Raw genomic sequence first — 16,315 nt, forward strand, 5'->3', positions numbered from 1 at the left:
TCCACTTCAGATAAACGCTTGGTGGTTGTGAGCATGAATGTTAACAGTAGTGGATGAGGTGCCAATCAGATGAAAACTGGTTAGTCCTGGCTGGTGTTGAGTTTCTGCAGTGTCGCAGGGGCTGCCCTCATCTAGGTGATGGGGGCTACTCAGGTCTTCTGACTTGAATTTTATGAATGATAGACAGGATTTCTGGAACCAGGTGGTGAGTTACTCACCCTAGAACTCTAGTCTCTGACCTACTTTTGTAGACACAGGACTTATACAGCTCACCCAGTTCAACATCAATGGTTACCCTCAGAAATGTTGATAAAGGAATATGCTGCAACAGTCTTGCCATTGAACGTCAAGGGGCAATAATTAGATTCGCTTCTTCAAGAAGTCATTGACTGGTACTTGTGTGGTCCAAGTATTACTTGCAAGCCAATTATTTTTAAATCTTGCATTATGCTGTTTACCACCTCAAAAAAGGTCAGATGCCTCAAAACAACAGACCTCATCAACAGAAGGAATAAATCCTGTCATAGATTGCTGAAATTCAATTGAGGCAGTAACTCAACGAGTTGAGGTTTAGCCAGCAAGCACATACAATGTGCTAGGATCTTCAAGAGCATACTTGGTAAAGTTCCACACACAACGTTTAAAGAAGGTCAAATGGATGAAAATGGACTGAACTGCCTTCGCAATATGTAGAAGGAATCAGATTGCTAGTTGTTTGATGAGTCAGGGAAGGCAGTTACCAAAAAAGGTCCTTTGATAGCGGTAGAGTATTTTCACCATTGGCTCATTGATTAAAATACTGGAGAACAGTACTTGATAAAATCTACACATGGCAATGATGTAACAGCATTAAAAAGAACAGACATTATTAAAAACACCAGAATGGATGATAAGTGCAAGCAACAAACACAGGAAACGTGCATGCAATGAAGTGATGTCCTTTTATAAAAAGGTGGATGCGCTTTCTATTGAGCTTGAGGACTGAACATTTCCTATACACAACAGGAGAGAGCTCAGCTCCGCTAAAAGCTTGCTTTTCTGCCCTCAGTATCAGAAGAACTTTTCACATTGAACAATATTTGTGCAGGGCTTGATTTACAATCTCTTGGATACTGCCAATTAAGAGGCTCAGTAAATACATGAAATTATATCTGCATTTGTTCAGCTCATCTAAAAACAGCTGACCAACTCACATGTACATGTTAAATTCATAATCTTGAAGCACAAATTCTTCAGACATGACTACAATGGGAGCTGCCAACTATTAAGTGTTTATAAATGCCTTTGTGCAATCATACAAGTTTGAGTATTTACATTGTATTGTCTATGTCTCAATTTCAAGCTCAGAATATAGTCAGAAAGACAAAGCCCAGTGCAAGCTAACATCAGGTCAATATTTTGGCCGTTGAAAGTCAAGATAGTTGCAGCAAAATTAACTGTAAACAACTTTGTCCTCCCTGATTCACTCAAGGAGTGCATAGAGATAAAAGACTGAGCCACCTACTAGTTTAACTTATTCAGGACCAAAACTGGCAGAGAGCCAGTATAGGGCAGCATGGTGGCTCAGTGTTAGCACAGCTGCCTCAGCACCAGGGTCCCAGGTTTGATTCCAGCCCTGGGTGATTGTGTGGAGTTTGCACATTCTCCCAGTGTACATGGGTTTCAGACGGGTGCTCCAGTTTCCTCCCATAGTCCAAAGATGTGCAGGTCAAGTGAATTGGCCATGCTAAATTGCCCATGGTGTTAGGTGCATTAGTAAGAGGGAAATGGGACTGGGTGGGTTATTCTTTGGAGGGTTGGTATGGACTTGTTGGGCCAAAGGGCCCATTTCCACACTGGAGGGAATCTAACCTAATCTAATCACACCAGATCTTTGAATTGTGATCTTATTTTAATAAGATGGCAACATGAACCATTAACCAGACAAAGAAAAACACAACCACCTTCTGAATATTTTTTTTTTAAAAAAAGTGTCCACATCAAAATACAAAAAAGGATTAAGAGATCAATAATCTATCCTGATCTTCAAATATTCAATACAGTTTTCTAATCATGCTGCCAGGAGAAAGGCAATGCAATGATACCAATTTCAAACTTGGGGTCAAACAGGTTTCTAGTTTTTAAAAAAAAAGAATAAACCTCCACTGGAATCAGAACCAGAGATACTGAAGAAAATTACTGCAGATGTCACTTGCTTCCTTTATTCAAAACTTTTTCCTAGTCATGTCTGGTCTAATTTCTCTTTAGAGAGTTCAAACCTTTTAATCCCCTTTCCACTGCTCCTTTTCATTTCAACTTTTTAAATATACCCTCTTTCCTTTGCTCTTTACTTCCCTTTACCTTCCAATTCAAGTATTTCCTCAACTCCATCCTAAACGCACTCCTGCTTTTTGAGGCAGAGTTCTAATTTCAACCACCAGTAGAAACAACCTCCCTGCTCTCATCTTTATACTTTGTTTCTATAAATTCTACATTTACTAAATTCCAATGAGTATAGTCCTAGTCTACTCAGTCATTCCTAAGCCAACCCTCCATTCCAGATCAACCCAGTGAACCTCCTTCACAACTCTTCCAATGCCAGTACATTCTCTCAAGGAGAGAGAGAAAACTATACACTGTATTCCAGGTGTGGTGCCTTATTTTTATTTCAGATTGGAATTTAATCTGCCATCTGCGTAGTTTTAGTCAAAGATTTCAGATAAATTTAACATTTTTCACTAAGTTAGGAGTAAAAGCCATTTTGAAATTCCAATTCATGTAATATACTTCACCATCACCTCATTTTTATGCTCAATACCTCAGTGCTTATAGAGTCAGAGATGTACAGCATGGAAACAGACCTTTATCTTTAAAATATTCACAAATCACTCAAATTCAAAAAAGTTTCAATACCCAAAAGAGGCCTACTTTATGCTCCTAGCTGATGGTATAATCAACGGAGATGTGTGATCGGAGTGATCTCAGAGCAATACTGGCTTAACAAGCCATATTTCTATTTTTGTAATTTGTTTATAGTGGTGGGCAATTACTGAATATATTCACAAGCAGCTGCCAATGTACCTTGAAAAAAATAAAGATATTACAAAGGGTTCAGAAAAGATTTACAAGGATGTTGCCAGGGTTGGAGGATTTGAGCTATAGGGAGAGGCTGAACAGGTTGGGGCTGTTTTCCCTGGAGCGTTGGAGGCTGAGGGGTGACCTTATAGAGGTTTACAAAATTATGAGGGGCATGGATAGGATAAATAGGGCGCATGTGTCTCCACCCCCATGCTGATCTCTGTCACCACGCCTAACCCTGCCCCCACACCAATCTCCATCCCCACCCAGACTCCTGCCCCACACCTAACCCCACCCCCACTCCATGTCCTAGTTCCCAGCTCTGCCGTGTTTTCACCATCCCTCCAGACCTCCCCCTGAGGATGAAAGATCAGTCCTCAGAGGCCTCACCTTCATTCCCCTACGCTCTGGGATTAAACGAGTTCAACACGCGGCGTGACACCGAACAATTCTTCCGCCGCCTTCGCCTCAGTGCCTACTTCTTCAACCAGGACTCCTGCCCACCCTCCGACGACCCCTTCTCCCGCCTCCAACACCCCCCATCCTGGTCTCTTACCTGCCCTCGATCTCCTCATAGCCAACTGCTGCCGTGACATTAAACTCCTCAACCTCTCCACCCCTCTCACCCACTCCAACCCCTCACCCTCAGAACTTGCAGCCCTCCACTCCCTCCATTCCAACCCCAACCTCACTGTCAAACTGGCAGACAAGGGAGGCGCGATAGTTTGGCACACTGACCTTCACACCGCTGAGGCTAAACGCCAGCTCACAGACACCACCTCCTACTGCCCCCTTACCATGACCCCATCTCCCACCACCACACCATCCATAACCTCATCACCTCAGGGGATCTCCCATCCACCGCCTCCAACATCAGTCCCACAACCCTGCACCGCCCGTTTCTACCTCCTGCCCAAAAATCTACAAACCTGACTGCCCTGGCCAACCCATTGGTGGGGCAGGAGCAGGCTGAGACAAACTCATCTCTGCGTACCTTCACACGGTCCTGTCCCCCTTCATCCAAGAACCCCCCCACCTACATTCGGGACACCACCCACGCCCTCCACCGCCATGATTTTCACTTCCCCGGTCCCCAACGCCGCCTTCACCATGAATATCCAGTCCCTGTACACCACCATCCCCCATCACAAAGGACTCAAAGCCCTCAGCTTCTTCCTTTCCCACCGTACCAACCAAGTACCCTTCCACCGACACCCTCCTTTGACTGACTGAACTGGTCCTCACCCTGAACAACTTCTCCTTCCAATCCTCCCACTTCCTCCAAACCAAAGGAGTAGCCATGGGCACCCGCATGGGCCCCAGCTATGCCTGCCTCTTCGTTGGATATGTGGAACAGTCCATCTTCCGCAGCTACACTGGTACCACCCCCCACCTTTTCCTCCGCTACATCGATGACTATCGGCGCTGCCTCGTGCTCCAGAGGAGATTGAACAGTTCATCCACTTAAACACCTTCCACCCCAACCTCAAATTCACCTGGACCGTCTCAGACTCCTCCCTCCCCTTCCTAGACCTTTCCATTTCTATCTCGGGCGACCGAATCAACACTGACATTTACTATAAACCGACCGACTCCCACAGCTACCTAGATTACACCTCCTCTCACCGTGCCCCGTGTAAAAACGCCATCCTATATTCCCAATTCCTTCGTCTCTGCCGCATCTACTCCCAGGAGGACCAGTTCGAATACCGTACAACCCAGATGGCCTCCTTCTTCAAAGACCACCAATTTGCCCCCAGACGTGATCGACGATACCCTCCATCACATCTCCTCCATTTCCCACTCCTCCATCCTTGAGCCCTGCCCCTCCAATTGCCACCAGGACAGAACCCCACTGGTCCTCAGCTACCACCCCACCAACCTCCATATACATAGTGTCATCCATCGTCATTTCCGCCACCTCCAAAAAGACTCACCACCAGGGATATATTTCCCTCCTCTATCAGCGTTCCAGAAAGACTGCTCCCTCAGTGACTCTCTCGTCAGGTCCACACCCCCCACCAACCCAACCTCCACTCCTGGCACCTTCCCCTGCAACCGCATGAAATGCAAAACTTGCACCCACACCTCTCCCCTTACTTCCCTCCAAGGCCCCAAGGGATCCTTCCATAACCACCACAAATTCACCTGCACCTCCACACACATCATTTACTGCATCCGCTGCACCTGATTTGGCCTCCTCTACATTGGGGAGACAGGCCGCCTACTTGCTGAACATTTCAGAAAACCTCTGGGACACCCAGACCAACCAACCCAACCACCCTGGGGCTCAACACTTCAACTCCCCCTCCCACTCCACCAAGGACATGCAGGTCCTGGGACTCCTCCATCACCAGACCATAGCAACACGACGGCTGGAGAAAGAGCACCTCATCATCCGCCTAGGAACCCTCCAACCACAAGGGATGAACTCATTTCTCCAGTTTCCTCATTTCCCCTCCCCCCACCTTGTCTCAGTCAAATCCCTCAAACTCAGCATCACCTTCCTAACCTGCAATCTTCTTCCTGACCTCTTCACCCCCACCCCGGCCTATCACCCTCACCTTGACCTCCTTCCACCTATCACATTTCCAACACCCCTCCCCCAAGTCCCTCCTCCCTACCTCTTATCTTAGCCTGCTGGACACTTTCCTCATTCCTGAAGGGCTCATGCCCGAAACGTCGATTCTCCTGTTCCTTGGATGCTGCCTGACCTGCTGTGCTTTTCCAGCAACACATTTTCAGCTTTGATCTCCAGCATCTGCAGTCCTCACCTTTCTCCTCCAGGATAAATAGACAGCCTTTTCCCTGGGGTCAGGGAGTTCAGAACTAAAGGGCAAAGGGGAAAGATATAAAAGAAACCTAAGGGGCAACTTTTTCCAGAGGGTAGTACATGTGTGGAATGAGCCGCCAGAGGTAGTGGAGGAGGCTGGTATAATTGCAACATTTAAGGGGCATTTGGTCAGGTATACGAATAGGAAGGGTTTGTAGGGATATGGGCTGGGTGCTAGCAGGTGGGACTAGATTGGGTTGGGATATCTGGTCGGCATGGACAGGTTGGACCGAAGGGTCTATTTCTGTGTTGTACATCTGTGACTCTATGACACATTGAAAATAAACTATTTTATACTATGCAAAGACATTTTCAAACAAACTTAATACAAATGTCAGAAATAAAGATTCTACCCATTTACTCGACCACCTTTAAAATACTCAAACCTCAAAAGGGTTACCTTGTTTCCAATTTCAGATTCTTCGTTCAGTGGCACAGTTGTGATGGATTGCTTTTCAGCAAACTTTTGTATTCACTTGATCTGATATCTTTATAAATCCCTTAAATTTAAAACAACTTAAATCTTAAACGAGTTCCTTAATGTCCTTTTCTGCCTGGTGTCTCTGGAACCTCTCACTAAATAAGCTACTCAGAACATCTCTCCCCACTTTTTGCACTGAGATTTTGCAACTGCTGAACTGCACAAATGTGGTTAGAGCTTTTTCTCTAAATGCAACTTGCATATACTGATCTTTTGGGTAGCTTTGCTTCCAAAACACCTGGCTTTGCGTTTCTGTCCTTAGGTCACAGGGAACCTAGTTGCTAGCCAGCCTAACGCGCCCCCACCCCCCCCCCCATCATTTCACTCATCTAAAGCACTAACTATTCACCTCCAGGGTTTTAAAAACTTTATTTAAATGAATGCAAAAAAGTTTCCAGATAAGCTGTCATTATAACTCAAATCAAGCTGGTACTTAAAAAATACAGAAATAAACCAATATTTAAAGTGACATAGTTCAGCTAACTTTCAAACCAAAATGTTTGCAAATATTAACTTTCTCCCTTAACTTTGGCGAGAACAGTCGGACAACTTTCCTTACCCAGACAAATACTTGGGAAAAAAAAGTGAGCTTTTAACAAAAATAGAATCATTAGCCCAACACTTTCATAGAAGTGATGCTGCTGCTGTTTTATGCAAGCTTACTGTTAGTTTATCTAGACAATAGAATGACCTATGTTAAATGGACATATGTACAAGGTGCTCCAAGTCCAGGCACTGAGCAATCCAACCCAAAAGCAGGACTTCACTTAGGTTTCATAAATTTAAGACAATAAGATATAGGAGTCAAAGTCAGCTCAACCATTCAAAATCACACGGATGCTTCAGAATAGGGTCAGACAAATTTCATAGAATTGGTTTTCATAGAATCCCTACACAGTAGGGAAAGAGGCCATTGGCCCAACATGTCCATACCTACCCTCCCAAGAGTAACCCCTCAGACCCATTCCCGTACCCTATTACTCTACATTTACTCCTGACTAATGTACCTAACCTGTACATCTTTAGATTGTGGGAGGAAACCAGAGCACCTAGAGGGAGCAGACACAGGGAGAGAATGTTCAAACTCCACAGACAGATGCCAGAGGCTAGAATTGAACCTGGGTCCCTGGTGCTGTGGCAGCAGTGCTAGCTACTGAGCCACCATGTCACCCCATACATCTTTTTACATATTTATGAATCTTGTTCTGTTCCCATCCATATTCTTTTAGAAAACTCACTGCATATGCTAACTAAAATATTGTGAAGGCAATTTTCCACATCATGGAGAACCAGATCAACTGAATGCCCACTACATGAAAAGAATTACTAAAACCAAAGCACACAATTAGTTCAGAATTCACCTTACAGGTCTTTGGTTAAAACAGTTAAACCTTGTACCACCTCTTCAACGCCATCTCTAAGTTTGCTGACAATACCACCATGATAGGATGGATGTCAAACAATGAGCCAGAATACAGAAAGGAGATAAAGGGCTTGGTGACGTGGTGCAATGATAATAACCACACTCGATGTCAACAAAATTAAAGAACCGACCACAGACTTCAGAAAGGTGGTGAACATGACTCCATCTACAATCAATGGAGCAGAAGTTGAGGGGGCTGAGCGGTGTCAAGTTTCTAGGAGTGACAATAGCTGACCAGTCCTGGACTTGCCATGTAGATACAATGGTCAAGGTGGCACAAAACACCTCCTCTTCCTCAGGTGGCTCAGGAAATTTGGCATCTTCAAAAGGACCCTCACCAACTTTTACAGATGCCCTTTAGAAAGCACACTGTCCAAGTACATAATGGCCTGGTATGGCAAATCGCTCCACAGGACCGCAAGAAACTGCAGAAGGTTGTGTGCACAGCCCTGACTGCCCCAGAAGCCAACCGCCCATTTGTTGACTCCACTTACATCCGATTGCTGTGGAAAGGCTGCCAACATTAAAGACCCATCCTACCACTCTACGCAATGCTCTCCTACAACCTCTATCAGACAGAAGATACAGAAGCTTGAATACACCAGCAGGTTCAAGAACAGCTTTTTCCTTGCCATTAGACTGATGAATGGACTAACTTCAAATAATGCTGATCTTGCCTAGCACATGTCCTGTCCAGTGTAACTTTTATACAATATTCTGTCCAAGTTTTTTCTCACCCTATGCTTAATGATTTGCCTGTATTGCTCACAAATAAAGCTAGTCACTGTACTTCGGTACAGATGACAATAAATCAAATCACATCACACTGGGTCTAAATTGCCTGTAAATCCATGATAAATGCAAACCTATTCATTCCAAAAAAACAAATAAATTTTCAAATCCCTCAAACATTATCTGACCTTTTTCAATCTGTACATAACTAGGGGATGGATGCTACATCATTCCTACATGGTTCAATTGCTAAGTATTGAAACTAAGCTCAATAGTAGTCATTTTACACAAAACATTTGGAACTTCCTACAATTACTTTCAAAAAAGGAAATGAATGCCAAGCAACGTTTAGCTATCTTCTAAAAAGGACTCCACAATTCAGAGTACTCTGAGCAGTGACAGTGCAAGGTGAGCCAGGACAACTGTTTATATAATATACTGGCAGTATAAAACAAACTTTGCAACCCCACCCATTTTAACCTGACATACAGTATTAATAAGATCCAACTTTCCAACTCCTTACATTCATCTATCAAGTTATTCGTGCAGATTAAAGTTAAAATTGCAAAGGCTATTTGTCTGCAGCAAATTTCAAGCTCTTTCCTCATCAGCATGTCTTAACAATCAGGGCCAAGAAATGCCAGTCAAGAGAACAGTTTGAAAAACTGAAAGCAATGACACCAACATTAAACTGCTGATGCATTTTGAAATTACATATTGTATATCTATAATTATACTGACTTAAGTGCCAAAGTACTGCTTCTGGAATGCCCTCCAACACTTCACTGAAGTAGGGTTCATCCCCTTGCATGATGGTAATGGTAAAGTGGGGATATACCAGAACATGAAGCTGCAGATTGCACTGAGTGTATAATTCAGTTGGCCCAGTCTCTTGGATGCCCAGTCGAGTTGATAGATCTGCTCAAAGCGTATCCCATTCAGCATGGTGTCAGTGTAACACCATATGATCCATGGTATTCTCAATGCAAAGACAGGAGTTTATGTCCACAAGGACTGTGCTTTGGTCACTTGTACCAACTCTGATATGTTCACCTGTGGCAATCAGGGTGTCAAAGATGAGGTCAAGTATTCTTATCCCCTCATTCCTTCACCACTTACTGCAGATCCAGTCTAACATTAATGTCCTTTAGAATTTGACCAACTCGAGCAGGTGTGCTGCAACCAAGCCATTCTTAGTAATGGATGTGGAGTTCCCTGACTCAAAGTACATTCTGCACTCTTGCCATCCTCCGTGCTTCCACCAAGTGTTGTTCAACCAATGGAGGAAAGTCTACATTACAGGTACTTCTGCTATAATGCACAGTCAACGTGAATTTGCTGTAACGCAACTGACAAATAGGAGATGCAAAATATGCAATGCTACCTGAACTTTGATTTCGGGGGCGGAGGGGTAAATACTTTGAAGACACTTTCAGATTAGTCTCAAACTACAACCCACTGCTGCATCCTGCAGCCATTTCATAATACTGACATTCTCAAATCAAACCATAAGCATGCTTAATAGTTTTAAATTTTAAAAAAAGGTTTTGAAAGCTTATACTGCCATTTCATTTTAACTTCAAAATTAAGTGGGAGTGTGTACCTGGAAGCATTTTATTCCATCTAATTAAGAGACTAGAGTGTAAAATTGGAGCTTTTGACAAAGATGCACTCAATGCAAGCAGACTTAAAAGCAACTTGTCAAAATTATCCAGTTAAAATTAAACTGTTCATCTTATCAGATCCATCTTTGATATCACTACATCAGGCAGTGATATTTTTAGAAATCAACTAGGTCAACATTCCCTTCTATATAAGAACAGCTACCCTGTACAAGGACTCTTCTCTCTACTTAAGGGACAGCCGTACTGATCAGTTTGTAGTGGTGTAGCACCTCAAATGCATTTTGGCACATTGCAGCATTCTAAGCAACTTACACATGTAGCACCTTTAGTATAAGAAAATTTCAAGCTAGTCCATAGGACTGTCATAAATTTGACACCAAGTGACAGTATCTGGCCAAATAGCTGTTAAAGGTAGATTTTAATGAGTACCTCAAATGAGGAAGAGCAAGATTGAGATTATGAGAAGGAAATGCAGAGCTTTAGGACCTGGGCAACTGCAGATACAGATCAATTCTAATTTGGAATTCAAGGAGCAAGAATTGAATCAAGGACGGTATTGGGGCTGGGCTGGAGGAGATTAAAGATCTGGAGGGATGAAGTGAGATGGTTCAAAAGACACGAAAAAGTTTAAATAGAATCACTGTTTATTAGGATCTAAATGTAGATTAGCAAGCATAGGGATATTGGCAGAACAGAATTTGAGGAGAAAGTGAGGACTGCAGATGCTGGAGATCAGAGCTGAAAGTGTGTTGCTGGAAAAGCACAGGTCAGGCAGCATCCAAGGAACAGGAGAATTGACGTTTCGGGCATAAGCCGTCCTTCATTCCTGAAGGGCTTATGCCCGAAACGTCAATTCTCCTGTTCCTTGGATGCTGCCTGACCTGCTGCACTTTTCCAGCTCTGAACAGAATTTGATGCAAGTTTGACAACTGGCAAAATTCTAAAATTCCCACAGGTTTATGGAGAGCAATAGCATGAAGGCTGGCCAGGTAGACACATGAGGCAGCAAGTCCAGAAGTAAAAGTTCTCTGTTGAAAACCTCACTCAAAATGGAGGGAGAAGGGGCATCAAATAATATTAAAATTGGACTTTGTTATGGAGACAAAAAACCGTTCAGCATCAACTATAATGCTAACAGGTGCAGAGTAACTGCGTAGTCAAAAAAGAAAATACAAGTTTAGAATTGCAATGAAATGATTGAACCAGCTCCAGAAAAGATCTGGGTGGTTTATGCATACCATTCCCACGCCTACACACTGAAAATTCCAAATCAAGGAAGCCAAAAATCATTAGAAAGATTTAGCTCAGCCATTTTGTTTATATTCTACAGACTCAACACCTTAAATTTCCAGTTAAGGTATCTTCAATTTTTAACTGCATAAATAGTCAAAAGTAAAGTTTAATATTAAAAAAGCTTCCAAGTTTAGTTCCTAGGCCAGAAACTTATGGAATACATTTTATTTAGTTTCGGAAATTCAGCTGCACTCCAGGGCTAAATTAAAATAAAGTTTACTTACATCTTCAGTGTCCTTGACTCGTAGGATCTGCTCTCTCAGGTCCTGTAAGTCATTAAACGTTGACTGTGCAGTTATAGAATATACTAGTGCAAACCCCTGTCCATTCTTCATATACAGATCTCGCATCGCCGTAAATTGCTCCTATAAGTGGACAAGGTACAAATTCAAAACTGATCATTTGCAGGAACATGCATATAAATTTTATGACATACTGTCAACAACATAGCAACACCTAGATTAAAAAAAAAGTTAAGGATGAAGACAATTTGGAACAAGTAGAATTTGTCATCCTGGTTGCCTCAATAAATCATTTTGGCCACAGCCATTGCTACACAGCTTTTAGTTCCATACAGCGTGGGTTTTGAGAGTTTCCACACACCATACGAAGTAATACCTCATGGGACAACAAACTAGAGTTTGGAGCTGAGGCATCCAAACTTCACTCAGTGCTCTAACAGGCTTCATGACTTCTACTACAGATTCACAGGTGAGAATGCTGCTTCTGAGACAAAGGCTGCTTTTGTGACTGGAGTGAATATGAGCAACTATGGGAGGAGTGCTGAAGGCATAGTTTTACATTTTCCTAAAGACAGATTTAATGTTTTAATTTAAAAATACTCAAAACTAACTCAAAAACAGGGTCAGAAGTTAGCTGGGCACAAACATCTACAGTTTTCAACCCTGGTTCACTGTCAATTCTCAGATATACTATCAAATAGGAGCTTATCACCCATTCAGAAAATCACAGAACCTTAGTGCAGGTAGGGGTCATTTGGCCCAGAGTCCATACTAACTTTCTGAAGCACATCCCACGCCTCTCCCTATCATCTTGACTCCACATTTATTCTGGCTCGGGGGCCACTGAACACAGGATTGACCATATTTAACTGGGAATGAGAGATCAATGAAGATACTTCAGAAAAATCTTTCATACCTTAAGTTTTAGAATAATTCTTTAACAGAATGGAAATCTTTGACTATTAAGTGTCACTACTATTCTAAGACTGCTCAGCAGCTTTGCGCCAGGTTGGGCTACTAGAATGATTTCAGAGCATAGTAACTGAACCACATCCAATAATCTCAAAACAAAAAGCTTTACAGTCTCTACAAAATACTGAAATGATAGATATGACAGCTGCATGGTTAATAAGCAGCTTGTGGATTTATTGATTAGTGGGAAATGGCTCTAAATGGATTAAACAAATTCACATTTTTACTGCTTTCATTTGATCAAGGGAGTGTGATCATTGCTGTTAGGGGGATGACTTATTGCTCATTTTTAGTTCTTCAGAAAGAGCCATTGATATCTGTGCTGTAGGAACATTTAAATTGCTGTTCCAAGATTTCAATGACAGTGAATCAGATAGTTCCAGGTTAAGATGGTGTTTGACTTGTAGGGCAGCTAGTGATGTCCCCCATGCATGGTACCCTTGTCCTTGTAGATCTTGGGTTTAGACAATGTTGACTCAGAAACCTTGGGAAATTCCTGTAGTGTATCTTGTAGATAGCAACAGCACTGTGCACTAAGTGGTGGAGAAAGTAGATGTGGTGCCAATCAAGCCTGCTGCTTTGTCCTGATGGTGGTAAGTTTGTGTTGTTGGAGCTGCATTTGTCCTGGCAAGTGGAGTGCGCCATCACATTCTTGACTTTTGCCTTGTAATAGTGGATATGCTTCAGGAAGTCAGGTTAGTTACTCGCTGCAGTATTCCTAGCCTGGACAAAATCTTGCAACCATTATATTTACATGGCTAGACCACAGCAGTTTCTGGTCAATAGTAATGCTCAGGGATATTGATCGAATCCTGCACTACGATGGTAACAACATTGAGTGACAAGAAGCAGGTGGATAGATTTCAGAGGATATGGTAATTGCCTGGCACGAGGGGGGTGGTGCAAGAGCTATTTGCCACTTGTTATTCAGGCCTGGATATTAACCAAACCCGCTGCATTTGAAAATGGACTGCTTCAATAGAGGAGTCAAGAATACGAACATTGTACAATCAGCAAACTTTCCCTCTTCTGACATTATGATGGAGGGAAGGTCTTTGATAAAACCGCCAAAAATGGTTAGGCCTAAGGCATTAGGCTGAGGAACACCTGCAGAGATGCCCAGAGACAATTGACATCCAATACCTATAACCATTGCAGAGGAATAGATTATCCGAAGGACAAAGGCAGGGAGTATTTCCATTCAGTTAATTGAATGCCAGATAAACAGTTTAGCCAACCATCAGGACCTTGTGATCTTGCTGGATAATCGAATGCCAGATAGAGGTTCCTCCGTATACGGTGCCAGGTATGACAAAGCTGTGGGGGCTGCTTGCCGCATCACTTTTGATCCCGATTGACTCCAACTTAGTTAGAATTCTTGATGCCTCACAATCACAGCCTTTATTTGAATGGTAGTCACACTTACCTCTTTTGTGGAATTCAGCTCTTTTGCCCATATTTGAACCAAGGCTGCAAGTTGGTCTCTAGTTAAGCAGCCCTGATAAAACCCAAAATGTCAGCAACCAGGTTCTTGATAAGTAGGTGCTGCTTTATAGCATTGTTGATAACATCTTCCATCAATTTACTGGTAAAAATCAGGAGGAAACATAGGGCAATAATTAGCCAAGTTGAATTTGTCTTGCTTTGTGCACAAAGGACAGCTAGGCAACTGTCAACATCAAGTAGATGCCATTTTCATAGCTGTACTGGAATAGCTTGGCTAGGGGTGCACCAAGTTCCAGAGCACAGGTCTTCAGTTCTTGCGCCAAAATGTTGTCAGAATGTGTAGCCTTTGCAGTATCTGGTACCTCCAACCATTTCTTGATATCACATGGAGCGAATCAAATTGGCTATAGACTGGTATTTATGATGCGGGGCACTTCTAGAGGTGGCCAAGACAGATGTGGCAGACTGCAGAGTTTGCAATCATGTGTCATGGGATCACTTGTGAATAATTACTTGCTGCTTATGCTGTCAGGGTCACAAGTATTTCTGTTGACATTTCATTTTTAGGCACTCTTTTCTACACTGCATTGAACCAGGGTTGATCCTCTAGCTTGATGGTAACAGAATATTCCAGACAATCCTGATGACCTACAACCCCTCATCGATCCCACTCTTCAGTTACTAAATTAGTTCAAAGTCTATCCCATTTCAGGGTAGGTGTTAACACTGACGGGTGATTCTATGTAAAAGAAAGGACTTCATCTTCACAACAGGGGTTTAGATTAGAGTGGTGCTGGAAAAGCACAGGTCAGGCAGCATCTGAGGAGCATGAAAAACCGACGTTTCAGGCAAAAGCCCTTCATCAGGAATAGAAGGGATGGCATTTTTGCAGGAGGTAGGGTGGGAAGAGATGTAATCCACGTAGCGTGGGAGTCGGTGGGTTTGTAAAAAAGTGTCAGGTGTCAAGTCAGTTGTCATTAATGGAGACGGAGTGGTCCAGGAAGGAGGGGGAGGTGTCAGAGATGGCCCAGGTGAATTTAAGGTTGGGGTGGAATGTGTTGAAGTTCATCTTCACAACAACAATGCAGTAGTCACTCTTGCTGATACAGTCATGGACAGATACATCTGCAGCAGCCAAGAAGGTGAGGTGATGGTCAAGAATGTTTTATTGGTTCCCTTACCACCTGCCTTAATCCCAGTCTATGTCCTTTAGGACTTTACCAGCTCAAAATTAGTGTTACTGCCAAGCCACTCTTCATGGTGGACATTGAAATCCCTCAGACTAAATTCTGCACCCTTGCCATTGTCAGTGCTTCCTCCAGGTGTTATTCAACTAAGGACAGTAAATGGTAAATCAAAAAGGCCTCCTTTCCCACATTTGACCTGATGTCAGAGATTTCATAGTGTGCAGATTAATGTTGAGGACTCCCATGGCAATTCTATCTCCCACTGTGATACCTATGCTGGACCTGCCTCACCAGTGGGACAGGACATATCAGAGATGGTGCTGGTGGTGCTTGGAACTCAGTCAGTCTCAAAAATAAAAGTGTCATTAATCTGCAAGACAACGTTCCAATTTTCGCACTATGATAGTACAAAGGACATTGTAGGATAGATAGGGTTGTTTTCACATTGACCCAGTTGCTGAAAACAATGTCAAGTGGTCAATCCAGTTTATTTTATTTCAGAAATTGTAGCAACTGTTACAACTGAATGGCTTGCAGAGCCAATTCAGGGGGTAGTTAAGAGTCAGAGTCAATGATATTGTTATGGGTTAGAATTCACATGTAGGCGAGACCAGGTAAGATGGACAGCAATAAACTAGATGGACTTTTCCAGCAATGGTTTCATAATCATTAGCCTCTTAACTACAGATTCTTTTTAAAATCTAATTCAAATTCAAATTCCAGAGATTCAAACCCAGCTCCTAGAACATTGCCTGGGTTTTGGATTAATGATATAATGGTAATACCTCTTGATCACCACCTCATGGCAAGTTGCCACTGCATTTAGTTTAATATTAAAGTAGGACACCTTTGAGCTGAGAGAAGTTGGAGAAATGTACTGCTTTGTTCTTTTGTTTTTATTTGAAAAATAAAACCTTAAGTTGTAATGATATTGCCTAGTTTAACACCAGAGGGAGCACCAGAGTTCAAAGCTTTGAAGAGAAATTCTGTGTTGAACACATCTTTGCAAAGTGTCAGCAAGCTA

At 42.8% G+C, this 16,315-nt stretch overlaps 1 protein-coding gene across 2 annotated transcripts in view; it reads right to left on the reverse strand.

Annotated features, from left to right (window-relative positions):
* rap1aa (RAP1A, member of RAS oncogene family a) overlaps nucleotides 1-16,315 on the reverse strand; it is a 140,999-nt gene that overhangs the window by 24,872 nt on the left and 99,812 nt on the right. For both annotated transcript variants that reach the window (XM_072563892.1, XM_072563893.1), the window contains one exon: nucleotides 11,669-11,809. In XM_072563892.1, the coding sequence (XP_072419993.1) occupies nucleotides 11,669-11,809 (141 nt within the window). The remainder of the gene's footprint in view (nucleotides 1-11,668; nucleotides 11,810-16,315) is intronic.

This window comes from Chiloscyllium punctatum, chromosome 45 (genome assembly GCF_047496795.1).
Source record: "Chiloscyllium punctatum isolate Juve2018m chromosome 45, sChiPun1.3, whole genome shotgun sequence".
NCBI classification, from domain to species: domain Eukaryota; kingdom Metazoa; phylum Chordata; class Chondrichthyes; order Orectolobiformes; family Hemiscylliidae; genus Chiloscyllium; species Chiloscyllium punctatum.